Genomic DNA, 23,604 nt, shown 5'->3' with positions numbered 1-23,604 from the left:
GATGGAGACACCTGGGGCCGATGGAGACACCTGGGGTAAGATGGAGAGGCATGGGGCAGGATGGAGACACCTGGGGTAGGATGGAGACACCTGGGGTAGGATGGAGACACATGGGGCAGGATGGAGACACCTGGGGTAGGATGGAGACACCTGGGGCAGATGAAGACACCTGGGGTAGGATGGAGACACATGGGGCAGGATGGAGACACCTGGGGTAGGATGGAGACACATAGGCAGGATGGAGACACCTGGGGTAGGAGGGAGACACCTGGCGCAGGATGGAGACACCTGGGGTAGGATGGAGACACATGGGGCAGGATGGAGACACATGGGGCAGGATGGAGACACATGGGACAGGACGGAGAGACATGGGGCTGGACGAAGACACATGGGGCAGGATGGAGACACATAGGGTAGGATGGAGACACATGGGGCAGGATGGAGACACATGGGGTAGGATGGAGACACCTGGGGCAGGATGGAGACACATGGGGTAGGACGGAGACATATGGGGCAGGATGGAGACACCTGGGGTAGGATGGAGACACATGGGGCAGGATGGAGACTCCTTGGGTAGGATGGAGACACATGGGGCAGGATTGAGACACCTGGGGCAGGATGGAGACACCTGGGGTAGGATGGAGACACCTGTGGTAGGATGGAGACACATGAGGCAGGATGAGAGACACATGGGGCAGGACGTAGACACATGGGACCGGACGGAGACTCCTGGGGCAGGATGGAGACACATGGGGTAGGATGGAGACACATGGGGCAGGATGGAGACACCTGGGATAGGATGGAGACACATGGGACAGGACGGAGACACCTGGAGCAGGACGGAGTCACATGGGGCAGGATGGAGACACATGGGGAAGGATGGAGGCACCTGGGGTAGGATGGAGACACATGGGGCAGGATGGAGACACATGGGGCAGGATGGAGACACATGGGGCAGGATGGAGACACATGGGGCAGGATAGGAGGACATATGTGGGCAGGTTGGAGACACATAGGGCAAATGGAGACACCTGGGGCAGATGGAGACACATGGAGAAGGATGGAGACACCTGGGGTAGGATGGGAGGACATATGAGGGCAGGATGGAGACACCTGGGGCAGATGGAGACACATGGGGCAGGATGGAGACACCTGAGGCAGGATGGGAGGACATATGGGGGCAGGATGGAGACACATGGGGCAACATGGAGACACATGGGGCAGGATGGAGACACATGTGCCGATCCTCTCTTATTTCTTCTGGATATTTACAAATAAATTGACAACTGGGTGTTATCAGTTGGGGCGTGTTCCCATGCACTGTGGCACTGTCCAATCAGTACTGACAGTGTAGAGACAAAAGGAATAGTAACACCCATTTGTTTATTTCTTCAGACATTTCCAGGAGGAATGAAAGAGGATCAAGAAAACTTACAATTTTTAAACAAATTATTTAATGGGAAATACAAGTATGAACTGACATCAACAAGTCAGAAGTGGGGACCGGATCTATCTAAAGGCTACTGCGAACTCAGACATCTAGCAAGAGGATATGCAACAAATCTTTTGGGGTGCAGGACCACTGCGGAGGTTGTCTTCTCTCTATGGCAATCATAGATTCGGGTCTATTAAATGTCTAAGATGAAAATACCCCTTTAACAAAGAACTTACTCATTGGAATATTGGATTGAAAATTAAAGGGGGTGTCCAGGAATTAGATAGGACATGTTATCCGTATCAGATCTGTGTGGGGTCCGACACCCAGCACCCCCGACCAATCAGCTTTTTTTTCAGCTCAGATGTACATGTAATTAAATAGCTGCTTGTAAACCTAGTAAAGAGCCAGATGGAGAATCTCCATCAGGCTCTTTTCCAAGACACTGAACAAGCAGCACCAGCAATGTATTCTTTTCCCAAATGAATGAATTGTCATTTGTTTGTATCTTCCCTTTGGTAGTTATTATCTGGCCAAAGTCATAATAGGGTCCGATGTAAGTGGACCCCCAACCCCAGATAGGAGAAGCCCCCGCCACCTCCAAGCACCAACTACAAGTCCTAAAGCGGTGTCTTCACCTGACCTTGCATCTAGTCGTCCCGCTCCTCACCCATTGACCTCAGTGGACAAGACCATAATAGTAGATGCCCGTTACCCCACAGGAATTATTAGAATCCACCGTAATTCATTATTTACAAAAAAAAGTAAGATCTACAAAGAACGAGAGAAGGAGCCGTCACGGAGGAGGTGCAGGGTGTTACCTGGCTCTGCTGGGGTTGTGGGCACCTCCACAGAATTATTTGGGGTGATGGGGCCGTTGCACTCCTCGATGGGCTGTAAGGAATAACAGACACGGAGGGTGTGAATACTTATTCCCGCTCCACCAGCCGCCCCCCCCGTCTGGATTGTTATCCTGGCACTGATCTGCCTCCCCTCTATAACCAGCTGCGGATGGAGATACAGAAACACACAATGAGGATGATGAGATTGGGATCCGGCCGCCTCATCCAGGTCTCGCTGTTCTCAGTCCCGGCAGCTGGAGCCTCTCACATGTTCCCTAATTATCTGTGTCCCTCTCATCTCTTATAATGGACCCTTCTCTATCCAGGGCCGTCACGTGTCCAGCAATGTGCCCCCTAAAAGGTAGTTTATGAAGCTGCCACGAAACAATGTAACGCACAGCAAGATCAAAGGGGTTGTCCAAGACTTAAATATTGATATTGATCAATATCAGATCGGAGGGGGGGGGGTCCGACACCCGTCACCCTACTAATCAGCTGTTTGCACCTCCTGCAGTGGCCGGATGTGAACAGCCCAGCTTCGTACACCATGCAGTGGCCATTCTCGGTACTGTAGCTCAACTCCTATTGAAGTGAGTGTGATTTGAGCTGTAGTACCTGAGATCGGCCACTACATAGTGTACGGCGCTGTGCTGTTTTGTCTGTACTTTTGGCCATCTTGAAAGCTGCAAACAGCTGATCGGTGGAAATACCGGGTGTCGAATCGGCACCAATCTGATATTTTTGGCCCATTCTGGGGATAGTGCAATAAAATCTAAATTCTGGACAACCCCTTTAAATACATAAGATATTCTCATTTATATTTAAAAGTTTTGTCTAATAAAGCCAAACCTTTTCAAGTTGGCCTCTTAAGGCATACAGACATCATCGAGGGGATATCCTTCCTCAGCACCCCTCCAGTAGCCTAATAAATAGAGGCTATGGTTTACCTGGACAATCCCTGTATTACATGATCGACCATTTATTTGATCGACCAGCATGTGATACCTTATCTCGCCTGTAGTGGCCGCTCTGTTCATAGCCTCTACTGGCGGTCGCGATAGAACCTTATAGACCCCATTCTACAATGACGAGATCTTTTTGACGCTGGTGGCTCATGTTGTGCGATGGATCCAGCTAGAACTATTGTGTGAGCTCAGTCTAGGGCTCTTGTTTGGATTTGGACCTTCCATGTTGAATCGTGAAAAATCCAAAACCCCAATTTGAGTTGCTGTTACCAGATTCCTCTCAGCTACTTTATACCAAATCTGACATTTCTACCTGGAAGTCTATGGCAAGAAATGGAAAATGGAGTCTACTTGTTGACCTGAAAGATGGAGCATCAAACCTACGTGTTCTTGGTTTATCATAGACCACTAATGACCACCAATATGTCAACAAGTGGACAAATATCACATGGCCGAGCATCAAAGTATTAGTTGGAGATACCCAACAAGTATTATGTATGAAGAAGGATCCTCTGTGTCCAAAATCGGCAAGGCCATGACCATGACACTTCATCGAGCTCTTGGCTACAGATTGTTCTCGCTCTATGAACCTTCTTTGGACCTGAGGATCCTTTGGTCTCGAGGAAAGTCTAACTTTCTTTTTTGACGTCGCTCTTCCTCAATATTCTAAATCTTCTACTGACTGAACGTTTGGTTACCGTAAATCACCGTTCTTCTTATTCCTTCCTTCTCACCTCTTTCTTCTCCTCCTCCTCGGCACCGGCCTCCTCTTCATCTACATATCGGAAGGAGTCCCGTTTGCCCCCGGGCCCTGCTGTCCTCTGCCCTTTGTAGGGGGCTGAAGACATGCGGAGTCGTCTCTCCTTACTTAGGACTCTGTCCAGTAAATCCCCGATCTCTGATCTCTCGATCGACCCAAGAAGAACCATACAATCTGCAAGACGGGAATATATTATTGGAATCTGCCTGGAGAGATCTCTGCAACAAGGACTTAGCCCCCAAGCCTGCCCTGCAACAAGGACTTAGTCCCCAAGACTGCCCTGCAACAAGGACTTAGTCCCCAAGACTGCCCTGCAACAAGGACTTAGTCTCCAAGGCTGCCCTGCAACAAGGACTTAGTCTCCAAGCCTGCCCTGCAACAAGGACTTAATCACCAAAGCTGCCCTGCAACAAGGACTTAATCACCAAAGCTGCCCTGCAACAAGGACTTAGACCCCAAGGCTGCCCTGCAACAAGGACTTAATCCCCAAGGATGCCCTGCAACAAGGACTTAGTCCGCAAGGATGCCCTGCAACAAGGACTTAGTCCCCAGGGCTACCCTGCAACAAGGACTTAGTCCCCAAGGCTGCCATGCAAAAAGGACTTAGACCCCAAGGCTGCCCAGCAACAAGGACTTAGTCCCCAAGACTGCCCTGCAACAAGGACTTAGTCCCCAAGGATGCCCTGCAACAAGGACTTAGTCGCCAAGATTGCCCTGCAACTAGGGCTTAGTCCCCAAAGCTGCCCTGCAACAAGGACTTAGTCCCCAAAGCCGCCCAGCAACAAGGACTTAGTCCCTAAGACTGCTCTGCAATAAGGACTTAGTCCCCAAGGCTACCCTGCAACAAGGACTTAGTCCCCAAGGCTGCCATGCAAAAAGGACTTAGACCCCAAGGCTGCCCAGCAACAAGGACTTAGTCCCCAAGGATGCCCTGCAACAAGGACTTAGTCGCCAAGATTGCCCTGCAACTAGGGCTTAGTCCCCAAAGCTGCCCTGCAACAAGGACTTAGTCCCCAAAGCCGCCCAGCAACAAGGACTTAGACCCCAAGGCTGCCCAGCAACAAGGACTTAGTCCCCAAAGCTGCCCTGCAACAAGGACTTAGTCCCCAAGGATGCCCTGCAACAAGGACTTAGTCGCCAAGATTGCCCTGCAACTAGGGCTTAGTCCCCAAAGCTGCCCTGCAACAAGGACTTAGTCCCCAAAGCCGCCCAGCAACAAGGACTTAGACCCCAAGGCTGCCCAGCAACAAGGACTTAGTCCCCAAAGCCGCCCAGCAACAAGGACTTAGACCCCAAGGCTGCCCAGCAACAAGGACTTAGTCCCCAAAGCTGCCCTGCAACAAGGACTTAGTCCCCAAGGATGCCCTGCAACAAGGACTTAGTCCCCAAGACTGCACTGCAACAAGGATTTAGTCCCTAAAGCTGCCCTGCAACAAGGACTTAGTCCCCAAGGCTGCCTTGTATTAGGTGGTACCTGGGTGAAACTACCTTCTGCCATATCTACCCACCATACAACTTAGTGCCCCCTAACTGCTAACCAGTGGCGCTACCCCCTCACTAATAGCACATTGTACAGTGCATAGACACACACATTTGGGTAAGTACCGCCATATGGTGCTCAAATAATACCAACACACAGTGGCTAAATAGCACCTCAATGTTTAAGCTAGTAACAATATATACGATAAAATATACAAGAATCAAAATAGGAGCATAATAAGATCTTTCAGCATGAGGTAACCTGCTTGTTGATGGTTTCCTAGAGGAAACACTTTGGCCTCCATCCACCAAGGTTGGTGTTTTGCACTCCAGTCCTAATGGATGGAGCGTCGCATTAAGATGAGATGAGAAGTGATGTAAGGATAAAAAAGTATCACATGCGCTAAATTAAAGTCCTAATTGATACTGTATATCCTTTAAAAGTAAAGTATCATCAGAAAATTGAAAATTAATGTTATTTAAGGAGTAACTAAGCTATTTTTTTTCCGAATGATCAGCCTTTGCAAAGTTACGAATCTTCGTGATATACTTTATTAATTTATTTTGCTTCTTTCTCTCTAAAAAAATAAAAACTCCGCTCAAAGTGCTGTTTTAACTGCCTAACTACTTATAGAAGCTGCTTTTATCTGCCGCTGTAGCAAGAATCAGTACTCAGACACAATTTTGGGAGGGGAGCAGAGACGCTTACACCAAGAGAGCGTTTATAAATGTGTCTGAGTACAGATTCTTGCAAGAGCAGCAGTTCAAAGCAGCTTCTAAAGTGAATTAAGCAGTTAAAACAGCACTTTCCGCAGGGGTTTTAAGTTTTAGAGAGAAAGAGGCAAAATAAATTAATGGAGTATAACACAAAGATTCATAACTTTGCAAAGGTTAACGAATAATTTAATTCAAAAAAAAAAAGTTTGGTTACTTTTTGGACTTGATTAATCAGTGCATTCGTGCTTATTTTTTGTCTAATTTTCTGTGTTTTGTCTATTATTTTTTGGTTTCCAGACAATTCATGATTTTATTTACACCTTTTTTGGAAGTCTGATATTTTTCTTTTTTGGTTCTTCGCTTTGTGACTGCTGGTGTTTTCCGCTGATTCACATCAGTAGTGACTTTTTAAAAAGTTGCAAAATTTGACACAATTTCACTTCAGTCCCCCCACCCCTGGTGTACATTCGAGTACTTTTGTCGCAATTCTGCGATTTTTTTTTTTGTGGTGCCATATTGCAACAAGGACAACATCTGCAAGGAGTTTGTATGTTCTCCCCGTGTTTGCGTGGGTTTCTTCCGGGTTCTCCGGTTTCCTCCCACACTCCAAAGTCATACTGATAGGGAATACAGACTGTGAGCCCCAATGGGGACAGTGATGACAATATTTGTAAATACGCTATATAAGCAAAGCCTAATAAATAATAAACAATAATTTGGGCGCAAAAAGTTGCAAAAGCAGTTCAAGTCAGGAAAAAAATGTTTTACTTTGTGCCAAATTCATCAAAAGGGCGCACACGACTCATGAATTTGGCGCAAAGTAAAACAAAAAAAATTGACTTTTTTCTGTCTTGAACTGCTGTTCAATTTTTTTTACTTTGCAACAAATTCATGTTGTGTGCGCCCTTTTGATGAATTTGATGGCAAAAATGGCCACTAATATCACAAGAAAAAAAGGAAGGTGTCTAAAAAGAAAACGCAAATGAGGAATTGGACTTTAGTTTTTATGGTAAACTTTTTTTTTAATGAATTTTAGGTGATTATTTTTTTTCATGTCATGATCTATGTTGAAAAAAGATCCTGAAATCTTGCAGTTTTCACTGAATGCTGAGCCTCATAGTAGATTAAGAGTTTCCAGCAGTTTTGTCATTGTTATCTCAGGCTCATTGGCAGCTTTTTCTCTATGAGCTGCATAGGGAGACAGCTGTCAATGAGCAGCGACAAGTTCGCAGTGGGAGCTGCAACTCATGAGTAGGAAGACTCCAAAGTTGCAGCACAAAATGCTAGAAAATAATGAATAATAATGTTGTCATTATATAATGTGCACTCAAGAGAATACAGTATATACCCCCTGATAAAACCTCTAAAAAAAACAAACTTCGGTAATCAGTTGTCTTACCACTGGACTCCACTAGGGGCAGCGTTTTGTGAGAGCAGGTCTTCAGGACATTGAGAAGATCTTTGTAAGTGCAGTGAGAAGAAACATAACGAATTTGGCTCACCATGATATCCTCCACGAAAATGTTGTATTTACTGCCAGAATTGATATAAATATTTAGAAATTTCAAAAATATAATTTTAATAAACAAAATGCAAATTCCCTTTAAGAGTCATTAAAAAAATGTTACTATCCCTTTAAGATTTTTGCAAGTTGACAATCCTAACGGCATTTCCTCACATGATCACATATCTGTCAGAAGATCCCCGTGCAGCGTATTTATAGACACAGATAAAATAAATCCTACGAGCGGCCATGGAAGCCCCGGGGAATCGTCTAATTATCGGACGCGGGTCCCAACGAGCCGCAGCCGCAGAATAACTACTTTCTAGAAAAGCTGCTATAATGAGACAGCGGCAGGATCTCTGCGTGGAGACATTGTATGTCTGACACATTCCGCAGCGATGACCTTGCTGGGTGGTAATTTGCAGCAAATGACACATGTATCCCGTTATGGGGGCACTATATGGGGGTATTTTGCTAATTAGCGCACTATGAATGATATTGGGGTACCCTGACATTATGGTGGACTGTCTCACTTATGGGGGTGCTGTGCTCATTATAGGACTGTGCTAGTTATGGGGGAAATGTCTTTTCCATGGAGGTTCTGTTATGGGGGCATCATAGCGATTATTATTATGAATGCAAAAAAATGTGTAAAAAAAAAAAAGCCCAAAAACCTATAATCCCAGTCGTAGTAATAAAAAAAAGTTACATATATATATATACCCTCACCTACTGTATCCTCACCCATCCCTCGTAGACTGTGAGCCCTCGCGGGCAGGGTCCTCTCTCCTCCTGTACCAGTCGCTGTCACATTGTGTTCAAGATTATTGTAATTGTTCTTGTATTATACCCCTTTTTCACATGTAAAGCGCCATGGAATAAATGGCGCTATAATAATAAATAATAATAATAATATGTATATATATATATATACAGTACAGACCAAAAGTTTGGACACACCTTCTTATTTAAAGATTTTTCTGTATTTTCATGACTATGAAAATTGTACATTCACACTGAAGGCATCAAAACTATGAATTAACACATGTGAGATTATATACTTAACAAAAAAGTGTGAAACAACTGAAAATATGTCTTATATTCTAGGTTCTTCAAGGTAGCCACCTTTTGCTTTGATGACTGCTTTGCACACTCTTGGCATTCTCTTGATGAGCTTCAAGAGTTGGTCACCGGAAATGGTTTTCACTTCACAGGTGTGCCCTGTCAGGTTTAATAAGTGGGATTTCTTGCCTTATAAATGGGATTGGGACCATCAGTTGTGTTGTGCAGAAGTCTGGTGGATACACAGCTGATAGTCCTACTGAATAGACTGTTAGAATTTGTATTATGGCAAGAAAAAAGCAGCTAAGTAAAGAAAAACGAGTGGCCATCATTACTTTAAGAAATGAAGGTCAGTCAGTCCGAAAAATTGGGAAAACTTTGAAAGTGTCCCCAGGTGCAGTTGCAAAACACATCAAGCGCTACAAAGAAGCTGGCTCACATGAGGACCGCCCCAAGAAAGGAAGACCAAGAGTCATCTCTGCTTCTGAGGATAAGTTTATCCGAGTCACCAGCCTCAGAAACCGCAGGTTAACAGCAGCTCAGATTAGAGACCAGGTCAATGCCACACAGAGTTCTAGCAGCAGACACATCTCTTCAACAACTGTTAAGAGGAGACTTTGTGCACCAGGTCTTCATGGTAAAATAGCTGCTAGGAAACCACTGCTAAGGACAGGTAACAAGCAGAAGAGACTTGTTTGGGCTAAAGAACACAAGGAATGGACATTAGACCAGTGGAAATCTGTGCTTTGGTCTGATGAGTCCAAATTTGAGATCTTTGGTTCCAACCACCGTGTCTTTGTGCGACACAGAAAAGGTGAACGGATGGACTCTACATGCCTGGTTCCCACCGTGAAGCATGGAGGAGGAGGTGTGATGGTGTGGGGGGGCTTTGCTGGTGACACTGTTGGGGATTTATTCAATATTGAAGGCTTACTGAACCAGCATGGCTACCACAGCATCTTGCAGCGGCATGCTATTCCATCCGGTTTGCGTTTAGTTGGACCATCATTTATTTTTCAACAGGACAATGACCCCAAACTCACCTCCAGGCTGTGTAAGGGCTATTTGAACAAGAGGGTGAGTGATGGGGGGCTACGCCAGATGACCTGGCCTCCACAGTCACCAGACCTGAACCCAATCGAGATGGTTTGGGGTGATCTGGACCGCAGAGTGAAGGCAAAAGGGCCAACAAGTGCTAAGCATCTCTGGGAACTCCTTCAAGATTGTTGGAAGACCATTTCCGGTTGTAGCACCCTGAGGATTCGGCTGCTACAGGGGTATTGCACCTCAACCCAGAGGTGTGATATTCCACTCCCGGGTAAGGATGGAGTGTGGATCTGAGCTCGGTAGGCTGCATGCACTACACACATCCCATTTCCGAGGAACAGGCCGACGGTACTCCCACTTAGAAATGTGCAGGTACGACCGAGTCTGTTCCTGGCTGGAGTGGGAGGGGGGTGGTACATCCCATGTAGTGTAGGGGCAGATAGGGGGAGCAGCCTGGGTAAAGATAGGAGCTCATTGGGTGCTGGTCACCTGAGCTCACACATAGAGGGTGTATATAAGGTGGGCACCAACTAAGATCAGGGTCAGATGCAGAGAACAAGTCAGTTGGAGACAGCAAAACAGCTGCAGAGGAGCAGACAGCAAGCAGAGAGGAAGTCAGCCTGCAGCAAGAGAGAGACCCTGAGTGAGAGAGGAGCAAAGAAGGAGTACCCAGAGGGGAAAACAGAGAGGACCCAAGAACCCAAATTAAAGCACTGGGTGAGGAGTCGGCACAGGGTACCGGAACCCAAGCTGGTGGGGGCAGAAAACACACCCCAGCCAGAGACCGGAGACCGTGGGCAGCGTTTGCCACGGTCACCCATCACATCCACCCCGAAGGCACACCACATGAAGGGTCAGGGAACCCAGGGCCAAGGGTGTCCCAACAGAAGGCCCGAGGGAGCTGGACCTAGGTGGATTACTGGTGGGGACGGCCAGAGAACGGGACAGAAAGAGAGCTCAGGGCCACGCTCCGGACTTGTTTGGGGGTTGGCTGGATCCAGGACCTGGTGGACGCAGCACGGCTCGGGTGGTCACTAACAGCTGGAGTGACCAGTACAACATCTGCAGTAAGTAAACACCCTTAACTGCACAACCCGACTTTGTCTTCACTGCCGTCTGCACTACACCACCACAACCCCCATCCTCTGCGCCTGTCCCCTCTGAGGCTATACCCCTCCCGTTGGGGGTTATCCCACCAAGCTGCGCACCCACCATCAGCCTCAGCGGACCCTGCTGCAGCGGCGGCCACAGTGACCGCATCACAACGGGTGGCGTAGTCGACACAAAAGAACTCTTAATAACATCTGTAGGACTGCCACATAACACTGAGCTTGACGCCCTGGGCACGGGGCCGGGTCACAGCCGCTCGGAGACTACAACCCCCCATCTGATCCGGTGCCGGGTATTCCCCTCAAAAAGGAATATGTCCCAGGGAGCGCGTCAACTTTGGCGTAGTCGGCAGGATTACGTGCCCGCAACACCCGGGTACTGCGTGCCTGAAGAAAAGTGCAAGTTTACCTCAGAAAGAAGTCTCCTGCCGGTTCCGGAGGGTCCCCGCCATCGGACTCCATCACCAGTCGTTTCCCGCCGATTGTCCGCCATTTCCAACTTGTTCCCGCCATCTGCAGAGTTTCCCGCCACTGGGCGACGCTTCCCGCCAAAACCGCAGATTTCCCGCCTTGGAAGAGCAGCGGACGCCATTATGGGCGTGCCAAAGGAGGGCAAGAGGCCACCTCCCATCGTGGGCCGGGACAGAAAATGGCGCCAAAAGTGGAAACCGCCCCCACCAACAGAGACTGTGATGCTGGAGGTGTCTGTCAGCGTGAAAGAACTGCCCCTGGAGCTGACAGTCACCGAGTTGCCCCGGGACCGCCCTCGAAGTGGGAGGAGACGAAAGAGAAGAGAAAAGATGGGTGTCGCCTGGAGCAGTCTGGAGCGAGCGCACCCGGAGGCAAGAGGTCTAACGAGGAGTAGCGGAGAAGTTTACCCGGATATGGAGAAAAAGCAGAGCAGCACCGGCCCGCTGGCCAGGAGCCTGCTGGAAGAAGAGCAGAGCAGCACCGACCCGTTGGTCAGGAGCCTGCTGGACACCACGACCCCACTAGGCCTAGTGGAGGTCCTTGCACAGCTCCCCCGAGACCGGGAGTGTGCACAGACTGCCCTGGAGGGCCTCGCACGGAGGATGGCCCGGGGACAGCGCGAGATACTGGCGGAGTGGAGCCGGGAGATGACCCAGCAAGCAGAGACCAGTCAACGGAGCACGCTACCCTGGAAGAGGAAGCAGACCGCCTCTGAGGATGGCGCGGGAGGACCAAAGGCCGGAGACGGCGCCGAGAAGGGAGCCGAACGCATGGAGGCAGGTAAAGGGGACGCCTATACCCCAAGCCGAGAAACCGCCCACCTGCCCCAGCTCCCCGTCGCAGAGCCCGAAAGTCCCCCTGCTGTGCCCGTAGCCGCCATGTCACCGCTATGGACTAGGCCCCGACCGGAAGCCGCCGCAGCGACCCCTGTGACGTCACGCGCCTCGACCCGGAGCATGACAAAGCAGGAAATACCACCAGCCTGGTCGCAAGGCCTAGTACCCCCGGGCGCCGCATCACCAACAGCGCCCCCTACCTCCGCGGAGCCTCCGGCCTGGCCGCAAGGCCAGGTAGCCCAGGGTGCCGCCGTCCTAACGGTGCCCTTCACCTTCCAGGTGCCCCAGGCCTGGCCGCAAGGCCTGGGCAATCCGGGCGCCACCACCACCGCGCCCGCGCCCGTAAAACCAAGGGTGCCACACCTGGGGGAGGACTTGTTCAGCCAGCTCACATGGCCGGACGGGCGGCCCTTCATCTGGCCCGAAGGATACCATGAGCTGGAACGGCAGCAGAAACTAAGACCCCTGGATGAACCCCTGATTCCGGCTCCGAAGCCCGTGGCACGGATCTCGCCCCCGCTAGCGGAAGCACAGTTTGAGTGGGACCCCACCGGAGAAGATCTAATGGGGTTCACTCAGGAAACTAGGGCGGCTGCAGCAGAGCGCGCTGAGTGTTGCCGACAGCAGCTCGAAGAGTTCGCGAGGGAGCGGAGAGAGAGGCGGGTCCGGGAACAACAGGCCCAAATAAGGAGCGCCGAGCAAAAGAGCCGGACCAGGAGGGACCCCCGTGCAGCGCACAGTCCCCGTACCACCGGGACTGTAATCAAGTTTAACCAGCAGCACGGGTGGGGCTTTATCAGAGACAACAACACCCTCGGCGACGTCTTTGTCACGCGCAGAGACGTGGAGTCCCATCTGCCGGAGGGGCACAGAGGTCGTGACCTCTACATCGGAGACGAGGTCACCTTCACCCGGCACAAGTGTGCCAAAGGACCTTACGCCCTCCACGTACACCGCCTGACGGAGGAGGAGTTGCGGTACGGGGAGGAGGAGCCAGAGGACCCGGACGGGTCTGAAGCAACACCATATCACCAAGAAAAAGCAGGAGGGAGCCGTCGTTGAGGACGGGAGTAGAGACTGTATATAGTTGCCCGTCGGGGCACAGTGAACCGTTGCTGCTAAAATAGTCCCCGTTGGGACCAGTGAACTGTTTACCCGTTAACCCCTTCATCCTACAGGCTGAGGACTGTGAGCAGCCATTCCCTTTCCCTCCTTACCTGGCCGAGGACTGAGAGCGGCCAACTTCCCCTGTATATAGTTGCGCTTCCTAAAGCGCCCCCTACCGGTTTTATAGGAAAACCAGTTTTTCTAAGAGACTGTCGCACTTTTCCCGGACACACGTTGCACAGTGTCCGGAGGAGGAACCTGAAACAAGAGACGACGAGAATGTTATATGAAAAGTTTTATATATATAATGTTTTATATGTTTTATTACGTTTATATGAAAAATTTTGTATGTTTTGGTGTTTTTGTCTTTACAGCCCGAGGACGTGCTGTGATTTACCAGGGGGGAATGTAGCACCCTGAGGATTCGGCTGCTACAGGGGTATTGCACCTCAACCCAGAGGTGTGATATTCCACTCCCGGGTAAGGATGGAGTGTGGATCTGAGCTCGGTAGGCTGCATGCACTACACACATCCCATTTCCGAGGAACAGGCCGACGGTACTCCCACTTAGAAATGTGCAGGTACGACCGAGTCTGTTCCTGGCTGGAGTGGGAGGGGGGTGGTACATCCCATGTAGTGTAGGGGCAGATAGGGGGAGCAGCCTGGGTAAAGATAGGAGCTCATTGGGTGCTGGTCACCTGAGCTCACACATAGAGGGTGTATATAAGGTGGGCACCAACTAAGATCAGGGTCAGATGCAGAGAACAAGTCAGTTGGAGACAGCAAAACAGCTGCAGAGGAGCAGACAGCAAGCAGAGAGGAAGTCAGCCTGCAGCAAGAGAGAGACCCTGAGTGAGAGAGGAGCAAAGAAGGAGTACCCAGAGGGGAAAACAGAGAGGACCCAAGAACCCAAATTAAAGCACTGGGTGAGGAGTCGGCACAGGGTACCGGAACCCAAGCTGGTGGGGGCAGAAAACACACCCCAGCCAGAGACCGGAGACCGTGGGCAGCGTTTGCCACGGTCACCCATCACATCCACCCCGAAGGCACACCACATGAAGGGTCAGGGAACCCAGGGCCAAGGGTGTCCCAACAGAAGGCCCGAGGGAGCTGGACCTAGGTGGATTACTGGTGGCGACGGCCAGAGAACGGGACAGAAAGAGAGCTCAGGGCCACGCTCCGGACTTGTTTGGGGGTTGGCTGGATCCAGGACCTGGTGGACGCAGCACGGCTCGGGTGGTCACTAACAGCTGGAGTGACCAGTACAACATCTGCAGTAAGTAAACACCCTTAACTGCACAACCCGACTCTGTCTTCACTGCCGTCTGCACTACACCACCACAACCCCCATCCTCTGCGCCTGTCCCCTCTGAGGCTATACCCCTCCCGTTGGGGGTTATCCCACCAAGCTGCGCACCCACCATCAGCCTCAGCGGACCCTGCTGCAGCGGCGGCCACAGTGACCGCATCACAACGGGTGGCGTAGTCGACACAAAAGAACTCTTAATAACATCTGTAGGACTGCCACATAACACTGAGCTTGACGCCCTGGGCACGGGGCCGGGTCACAGCCGCTCGGAGACTACAACCCCCCATCTGATCCGGTGCCGGGTATTCCCCTCAAAAAGGAATATGTCCCAGGGGGCGCGTCACGGTGACTACCTCTTGAAGCTCATCAAGAGAATGCCAAGAGTGTGCAAAGCAGTCATCAAAGCAAAAGGTGGCTACTATGAAGAACCTAGAATATAAGACATATTTTCAGTTGATTCACACTTTTTGTTAAGTATATAATTCCACATGTGTTAATTCATAGTTTTGATGCCTTCAGTGTGAATGTACAATTTTCATAGTCAAGAAAATACAGAAAAATCTTTAAATGAGAAGGTGTGTCCAAACTTTTGGTCTGTACTGTATATATATATATACATATACTGTATATATATATATATATATATATATATATATATATGTACACAAACAATCCCCTGTAAAAATCACAGATATTATTATGATTATATTATTATTTATCCGGCAAGGTGAAAGCTATTATAAACTAAAAAAAAAAAAATTATTGCCAGAATTTATATTTTTGTCAACGAAATAAAAAGTTATCAAAAACTCGTATATATCCCATAGCACAATATATTAAAAAAAAAAAAAGGTACAGCTCGTTATGCAGAAAAGAAGCTCTACAGAAACACGTAAAAGGGTTTTTATAATATGACAAAAAAAAATAAAAATTTTAAAAAAAGTTATTTTCTTTTGCAAAAAAGTGGTAAAACATAAAATTACAACATAAATATCATCATCATAACAATTTCAACTCGCAGAATAAAGGGAAAATATACCACATGCTGAAAACTAAAAAATATCAAATATTAAAAGATGGCAATTATAGCAAATAGTGCATTCTGTAAAAAAAAAAAAGTACCATTGAAAATGTATTCCAGATTTTATGGGGTTTTTTTGTATTTTTTTGGTCCTGACTCCTATTAAAAAATGGAATAAAAAGTGATGAGAGTGTTGTATGTTGGCAAACATGGTAGCAGTGAGCTTGTCCTGCAAACAGATGAGCCCTTACCGAGTTTATTCCACAGAAACACGAGTATGAGAATATGGAAAAAAAAAGAAAGTGGAAAAGTAGAAAAACATAAATAACACTATATAAAATTGGTATTATCTTAATCATATTGGCCACAGAAGGAGGCCAATATAACGTCAGTTATATATAACGGTGAACGGGAAACACCCCGAATAAAATCAGACTTCAGTAATCCACAAAGGGGGCTCATAAACCAGTCTGGAACCACTAGAGCATGTTCTGTGCAGATGCTGAACAAGCAGGGAGTGCTGGGAGATGTGAAGTATGCAGAATTACAATTTCAGCTCTGGAGTATATCACAGGATCAGTATGAGACTAGTAATGCAAACTGTAATACACAGAATAGATATATACAGGGTGCTCATCCCACACGCTGCGTCCCACCTGACGTGGCATCCTGATAGGTCCGGTAAGTACGGTAATTTCTTGGTCTGGATTATGGAATCGTAAAGACTGGGCTGAAGATTCTGAGCGACCACATTCGCCATGATGACGGAGATGAGCATAGGGAGGATGTGAGAGATCTGGCCCGTCAGCTCGAAACAGATGACAGCGGTGGAGACGGTGTGAGTGACAGCCCCCGTGAGCGCAGCCGCCCCTAGGAAACAGCATGAAGACAAGAAGGCGGCATGAAACAATGTATCACTGACAGTGCGGAATGTAACAATGGATTACTGACGGTGCAGCATGTAACAATGTATCACTGACAGTGCGGAATGTAACAATGTATCACTGACAGCGCTGACTGTAACAATGTATCACTGACAGTGCGGAATGTAACAATGTATCACTGACAGTGCGGAATGTAACAATGTATCACTGACAGCGCTGACTGTAACAATGTATCACTGACAGTGCGGAATGTAACAATGTATCACTGACAGCGCTGACTGTAACAATGTATCACTGACAGTGCGGAATGTAACAATGTATCACTGACAGTGCGGAATGTAACAATGTATCACTGACAGCGCTGACTGTAACAATGTATCACTGACAGTGCGGAATGTAACAATGGATCACTGACGGTGCAGCATGTAACAATGCATCACTGACCGTGCGGCATGTAACAATGTATTACTGACAGTGCGGAATTCAGAAATGTCACAACCGAGAAATGTATCTATCCGATGTACATGGTATAATCTGCCAGCACTGATCCCACAACAGAGCGGAGCTGCCAACCATATGCCGCAGAGTTCCAGCTAAGCAGGGGCGGGCCTGATAACTGCTCAGTCTTTAGGGTGGAGAGTGGTTGTCAGTAAAAGAACATGATCGCTTCCATTTCTGATATTCGGGTTGTGGATCTTATTGACATCTAATCTAAATTAAAACTCTCAGGTGGTGTTCCCCTTTAAGGAGGCCGCAGGATTGCGTTATTACCACGACTTATACAGGATATTTATCTGAATCCGCGTAAAGTAAATGTCTCCGCGGCCAAACGTCTGCGTACAGCTGCCGCGATAGAACAATGCAGCTTCTATCAGCGCCGAACCACAGAAGTCAGGAGAATCCCAGGAATAATAATCCCATGTCTAACTTACTGAAGAATGAAGAATGACAACATCCCGGACCAGGTCCTCCGAGCCGACATATTGGGCCTGCCATCAAAGTACTGGCAGCAAAATCACCCGCACAATAATAGAAGAGGGTCATCCAGCTACACAGAGGATGGTAACCAGAGGAAAACTATCCTCACTAGTAAAGGATAGATAGATGGATAATAGATAATAGATAGATGATAGATAGATAATAGATAGATAGATAGATAATAGATAGATGATAGATAGATAATAGATAGATAATAGATAGATGATAGACAGATAGATAACAGATAGATGATAGATGATAGATAGATGATAGATAATAGATAGATAATGGATGATAGATAGATGATAGATAGATAATAGATACATGATAGATAAATAATAGATAGATGATAGATAGATAATAGATAGATAGATGATAGATAATAGATAGATGATAGATAATAGATAGATAGATGATAGATAGATGATAGATAATAGATAGATAATAGATAGATGATAGATAGATGATAGACAGATAGATAACAGATAGATGATAGATAGATGATAGACAGATAGATAACAGATAGATGATAGATAGATGATAGATAATAGATAGATAATAGATGATAGATAGATGATAGATAGATAATAGATACATGATAGATAAATAATAGATAGATAATAGATAGATGATAGATAATAGATAGATGATAGATAGATAATAGATAGATGATAGATAATAGATAGATGATAGATAATAGATAGATAATAGATAATAGATAGATGATAGATAGATGATAGATAGATAATAGATAGATAATAGATAGATAATAGATATATAATAGATAGATGATAGATAGATAATAGATAGATGATAGATAATAGATAGATAGATGATAGATAGATGATAGATAATAGATAGATAATAGATAGATGATAGATAATAGATAGATGATAGATAGATGATAGATAGATAGATAGATAGATAATACATAGATAATACACATCTGCATGTTTTTCTCAATATCTGACATGAAATCAGAATAAACCTTCCCTGTTTTAGGACAATTAGGATTATACCATAATGTTTAATATTTGCCAAATGCCAGAATAATGAGACAGAGAGAATGTTTTAAGACATTTTTATTACTTACTGCAAAGTCAAAAGTTTTCATACACTAAGATTACTATGACTTTAAACAATTCTGGACGGCCCATATGATGATGTCAGGTGTTTGGAAGACACACCTCTGGAATCAGCCAAGATATCAGGAAGAGAATTGTGGACTTGCACAAGTCTGGCTCATCCTTGGGTACAATTTCAAGATACCTGAAGGTGCCTCGTTCATCTGTACAAACAATTATACGCAAGTACAAACAAGATGGGAATGTCCAGCCATCACATCGCTCAGGAAGGAGGCGGGTTCTGTGTGCCAGAGATGAACGTGATTTGGTCTGATATGTGCATATCAAACCAAGGACAAAAGCAAAACACCTTGTGAAGATGATGGTGGAAGCTGGTAAGATTGTGTCAATATCCACAGTGAAACGAGTACTGTATCAACATGGGCTGAAAGGCCACTCTGCCAGGAAGAAGGCATTACTCAAAAAAAAACATTAAAAAAGCCAGATTAATGTTTGCAAATGCACATGGGAACAAAGACCTTAATTTTTGGAGACATGTCCTGTGGTCTGATGAAACGAAAACTGAACTTTTTGGGCATAATGACCATTGTTACGTTTGGAGGAAAAAGGGGGAAGCTTGGAAGACTAAAAACACCATCCCAACTGTGAAACACGGGGGAGGCAGCATCATGTTGTGGGGTTGTTTTGCTGCAGGAGGGACTGGTGCACTTCACAAAATAGATGGCATCATGAGAGAAGAAGATTATGTGGCAATACTGAAGCAACATCTCAAGATATCAGCCAGGAAGGTAAAGCTTGGGCAGAAATGGGTTTTCCAAATGGACAATGACCCGAAGCATACTGCCAAAATGGTAACAAAGTGGCTTAAGGATAACAAAGTCAGTGTTTTGGAGCGGCCATCACAAAGCCCTGATCTCAATCCTATTGAAAATTTATGGGCGAAGCTGAAAAGGCTGCGAGCAAGACGACCTACAAACCTGGATCAGATACACCAGTTTTGTCAGGAGGAATCGGCCCAAATTCCACCAACTATTGTGAGAAGCTTGTGGAAGGATATCCCAAACGTGTCACCCAAGTCATTCAGTTTAAGGGCAATGGGACCAAATACTAATGAAATGGATGGAAACTTCTGACTTTGCAGCAAGTAATAAAAATGCCTTAAAACATTCTCTCTCTCTCTCATTATTCTGACATTTGGCAAATATTAAACATTATGGTATAATCCTAATTGTCCTAAAATGGGAAAGGTTTATTCTGATTTCATGTCAGATATTGAGAAAAACCTGCAGATCTGTCTTTATATATAGTGGATGGAAACTTCTGGTTTCAACTGTAGATAATAAATAGATAAATAGACCTGTCGACCTCTGTGTCGGCTACAGAAGAATTTGTTAGAGAACAGAGGCAGAAAGGAGAACTTTATTACAGGACGGGCCCATTGGACATTATACCAGAAAGGTGCCAAGGATGGGGACATTATTACTGGAAGGGGTTGGATGTTGGACATTATAACTGCAAGGGGCCCAGGATGAGCATTATGAGGGGAGCAACACATGTGTCTTTATAGGATTTAGAATGCTACAAGGGCCCATACTTCTGACTAACATGTAGGTGGGGCGCTGGTCCATATTCTGCATCGGGGACCATCGGACTCTAGTTACGCCACTGTATGGGATACACTATATACCGTATGTGCGGTGCATAGATAATTCTGTGATTATTGTCCTCAGGTTCAGTCTGCAGATAATCTGTGATTTGGGTCAGTTATTTGGACCCTTAGTAATATGGATGTGACATTAGTGACTGGTTAGTTATTATCCAATCAGACGGCAAACTATAAAGCTGGAGAACTTCTATCAGTCAGGAGATAGTCACCGATCACGGCGTAGCCCCCCGGTAATATCTTGTAGACAATCCCATCAAAGAGGATTCCATTGGGAAAGAGATAGGCCATCAACTCTCCGACGATTCTCCCGAAGGCGGCCCCTAGAGAGAAGGCGATACGTAATGCAGCAGAGCGCTCGGAGGGCTCATCGTGTGATGGGAGGTCGGCAGGGAAATTAGTGTCCGGCTGTAGTCATCATCTTCTACACAACTCACCTAATATAAACACCGGCATGAAGGCCCCGCAGGGTATCGGCATTGTGGTAGCGACCACCGACATCATGAACTGGAAAAGAAAAATTTGTAATTTTTTATGTAACTATTTTATCACACTAGTCCTAACTTTAACCCTATTCTCACACTAACCCTTTCCCTAACTCTAAACCTAGCCCTAATCCTAATCCTAGCCCTAACCCTAAACCTAACCCTAACCATGTAAATTTCCCTAACCCTAAACCTAGCCCTAACCCTAAACCTAACCCTAACCATATAAATTTCCCTAACCCTAAACATAGCCCTAAACCTAGACCTAACCATATCCCTTTCCCCAACCCTATCTCTAACCCTATTCTTAGCTCTAAACCTATCCCTTTTTCTAACCCTAAACATAGCCCTAAACCTAGCCCTAACCATATCCCTTTCCCTAACCCTATCTCTAACCCTATTCTTAGCTCTAAACCTATCCCTTTTTCTAACCCTAAACATAGCCCTAAACCTAGCCCTAACCATATCCCTTTCCCTTACTCTAATCCTATCTCTAACCCTATTCTTAACCCTAAATTTAGCCTTAACACTGTCCCTAACCCTATTATGAGCCCTAGCCACAACCCCTTCACTTACCCTATTCCTAGGGTTATAAAAAATGTAAAAACATAAAATCAGCTCTTATTAATGAATGAAGACAGTACTGAATGGTGCGCACTGATTATGATTGACTCCTGTCTGCTCAGCTTGTCATCCCTGTCACTGCCTATGCAGAGCGCAGCAGCTGAACACAAACTCATCTCCGCTGCTGTTCATGGGCAGCGCCATGTGCCGCTCATTTGACAGTGGAGGCACAATTTTTCATTCTCATAGACTTTTTGAGTCTGGAGCAATTGCCCCTGTGGCCTCACCTATGTTTAGCCATTTTTTTGCAAAACCCGGAGGATGGGGGACGGAGGGAAATGTCCAATATCCATTTATCGCTGGATTCACGCCAGATTTGACATAAGTCTCCATCTACAGATTTCATCTACAGCCCTTTGCATTAATATGATCGGACTCCTCGTTGACCTTCCAGTTTACTTTTAACATAGAAATGTAATCGGTGCAAATAAAAAGGAGAACCGTAAAGCATAAATTACAGAGATCATAAATCTCTCACTACATGGAACAGTTGTAAAAATTCTCCAGTCAGTAAAATCCACCAGCAAATAAAAAACAATAACGAGAGGAAGAAATAATGGGATCAAGAAAACAGAAAATGACAAATCCTTTAACCCCTCAAGGGTGCAGGTTGGGTCTTAAAGGGTTAATCCAAGCTTTTATACTTATCATATAACCCTGGGAAAAGTCATTAAAGTATGATATATGAGGGTCTTACCTCTGGCCCCACATGTACAGTATCTGAAGTATGGGGAGAGGTGAGCGTAGCTTGTGCTGCTTTCTCCACTGATTGGCATTGGGGTTCTGAAAATTGCTGAGGAATCTATCCACTCTGTGGCCAGGTTCGGACTGGAGCACCGGGACACCGGAGAATTCTCTGGTGGGCCCCCGAGCAGAACGCACAGGGGCCCACTGGTTAACATGGCCGACGACCTATCAGTGGCCGACGGCTGAGGCAGGGGCAGACATTACTCCGGTGCAACTGCACCGGGGCCCAGAGGTGGAGGGGGGCCCTTGCAGGGCGGCTGATAACAAGACTCCGGGGGGGGCAATGATGATGGAGAAGGTAGGGGAGATGTCAATGATGATGGAGGAGGTGGGAGAAGATATGGCAACGATGATGGAGGAGGTGGGGGAGATGGCAATGATGATGGAGGAGGTGGGGGAGAGATATGGCAATGATGATGGAGGAGGTGGGAGGAGATATGACAATGATGGAGGAGGTGGGGGAGATATGGCAATGATGATGGAGGAGGTGGGGGAGATATGGTAATGATGATGGAGGAGGTGGGAGAGATATGACAATGATGATGGAGTAGGTGGGGGAGATATGACAATGTTGATGGAGGAGGTGGGGGAGATATGACAATGATGATAGGGGAGATGGGGAATATATGGTAATGATGATGGAGGAGGTGGGGGAGATATGGTAATGATGATGGAGGAGGTGGGGGAGATATGACAATGAGGAGGTGGAGGAGATATCACAATGATGGGGGAGGTGGGGGAGACATGACAATGATGGAGAAGGTGGGGGAGAGCAATGATGGAGGAGGTGGGGGAGAGCAATGATGGAGGAGGGGGAGAGCAATGATGGGGAATTATTTGGATGCTATATGCTGTTATATCTGGTCTGGTCACGGTGTGGTGGTACTTCTCCCTTGTAGAGTATGTGGTCTTATTTGGTCACTATGTGGTGGTAATATATGGTCTGGTCATGGGTGTCACTGTATTTCTCCCTTGTATGTAGTATTATTCGGTCACTATGTGGTGGCAATATCTGGTCTGGTCATGGTGTGGCGGTATTTCTCCCTTGTATGTGGAATTATTTGATCGCTATATGCTGGTAATATCTGGTCTGGTCAAGGTGTGGCAGTATTTCTCCCTTGTATGTGGTACTATTGGTGTTGGTATAGTGGATTGTATTGTGTATGGCGGTGATTTGTTCTCTCTGATATTAAGTAGGAGAAGATTCTTTATTTTCATTAGTGATTAAATACTTGGAACAAGATGCACTTACAGGGGTTCTCCGGGGAAAACAAGTAATCACCTCTCCACAGGAGAAGTGATAAATTATTGATTAGAGGGGGTCTGACTGCTGGGACCTGCACCGATTGGTAGAATGTGGAGCTTTTATCCCCATTAGACTGGAGTTTGTGCGACTTGACCACTGATCCATTCATTCCCTCAGTGGCTGTTCTTGTTTTTTTCTTGAAGCCCCAAAGAGAATGAATGGAGCTGG

General features: G+C 46.6%; 1 protein-coding gene across 2 annotated transcripts in view; it reads right to left on the bottom strand.

The window, feature by feature from the left end:
- Positions 1-23,604, bottom strand: part of CLCN1 (chloride voltage-gated channel 1) — a 191,340-nt gene that overhangs the window by 30,192 nt on the left and 137,544 nt on the right. For both annotated transcript variants that reach the window (XM_073684773.1, XM_073684772.1), the window contains exons 13-18: positions 20,712-20,781; positions 20,487-20,597; positions 16,321-16,534; positions 7,598-7,731; positions 3,977-4,176; positions 2,257-2,329 (exon numbers count right to left, since the gene is read on the bottom strand). In XM_073684773.1, the coding sequence (XP_073540874.1) occupies positions 2,257-2,329; positions 3,977-4,176; positions 7,598-7,731; positions 16,321-16,534; positions 20,487-20,597; positions 20,712-20,781 (802 nt within the window). The remainder of the gene's footprint in view (positions 1-2,256; positions 2,330-3,976; positions 4,177-7,597; positions 7,732-16,320; positions 16,535-20,486; positions 20,598-20,711; positions 20,782-23,604) is intronic.

This window comes from Phyllobates terribilis, unplaced genomic scaffold (assembly GCF_046119375.1).
Source record: "Phyllobates terribilis strain yellow unplaced genomic scaffold, ASM4611937v1 Scaffold_5__5_contigs__length_657084704, whole genome shotgun sequence".
NCBI lineage: Eukaryota > Metazoa > Chordata > Amphibia > Anura > Dendrobatidae > Phyllobates > Phyllobates terribilis.
Note: the sequence above shows the minus strand (reverse complement) of the source record. Positions and strands in the feature narration are given on the sequence as shown.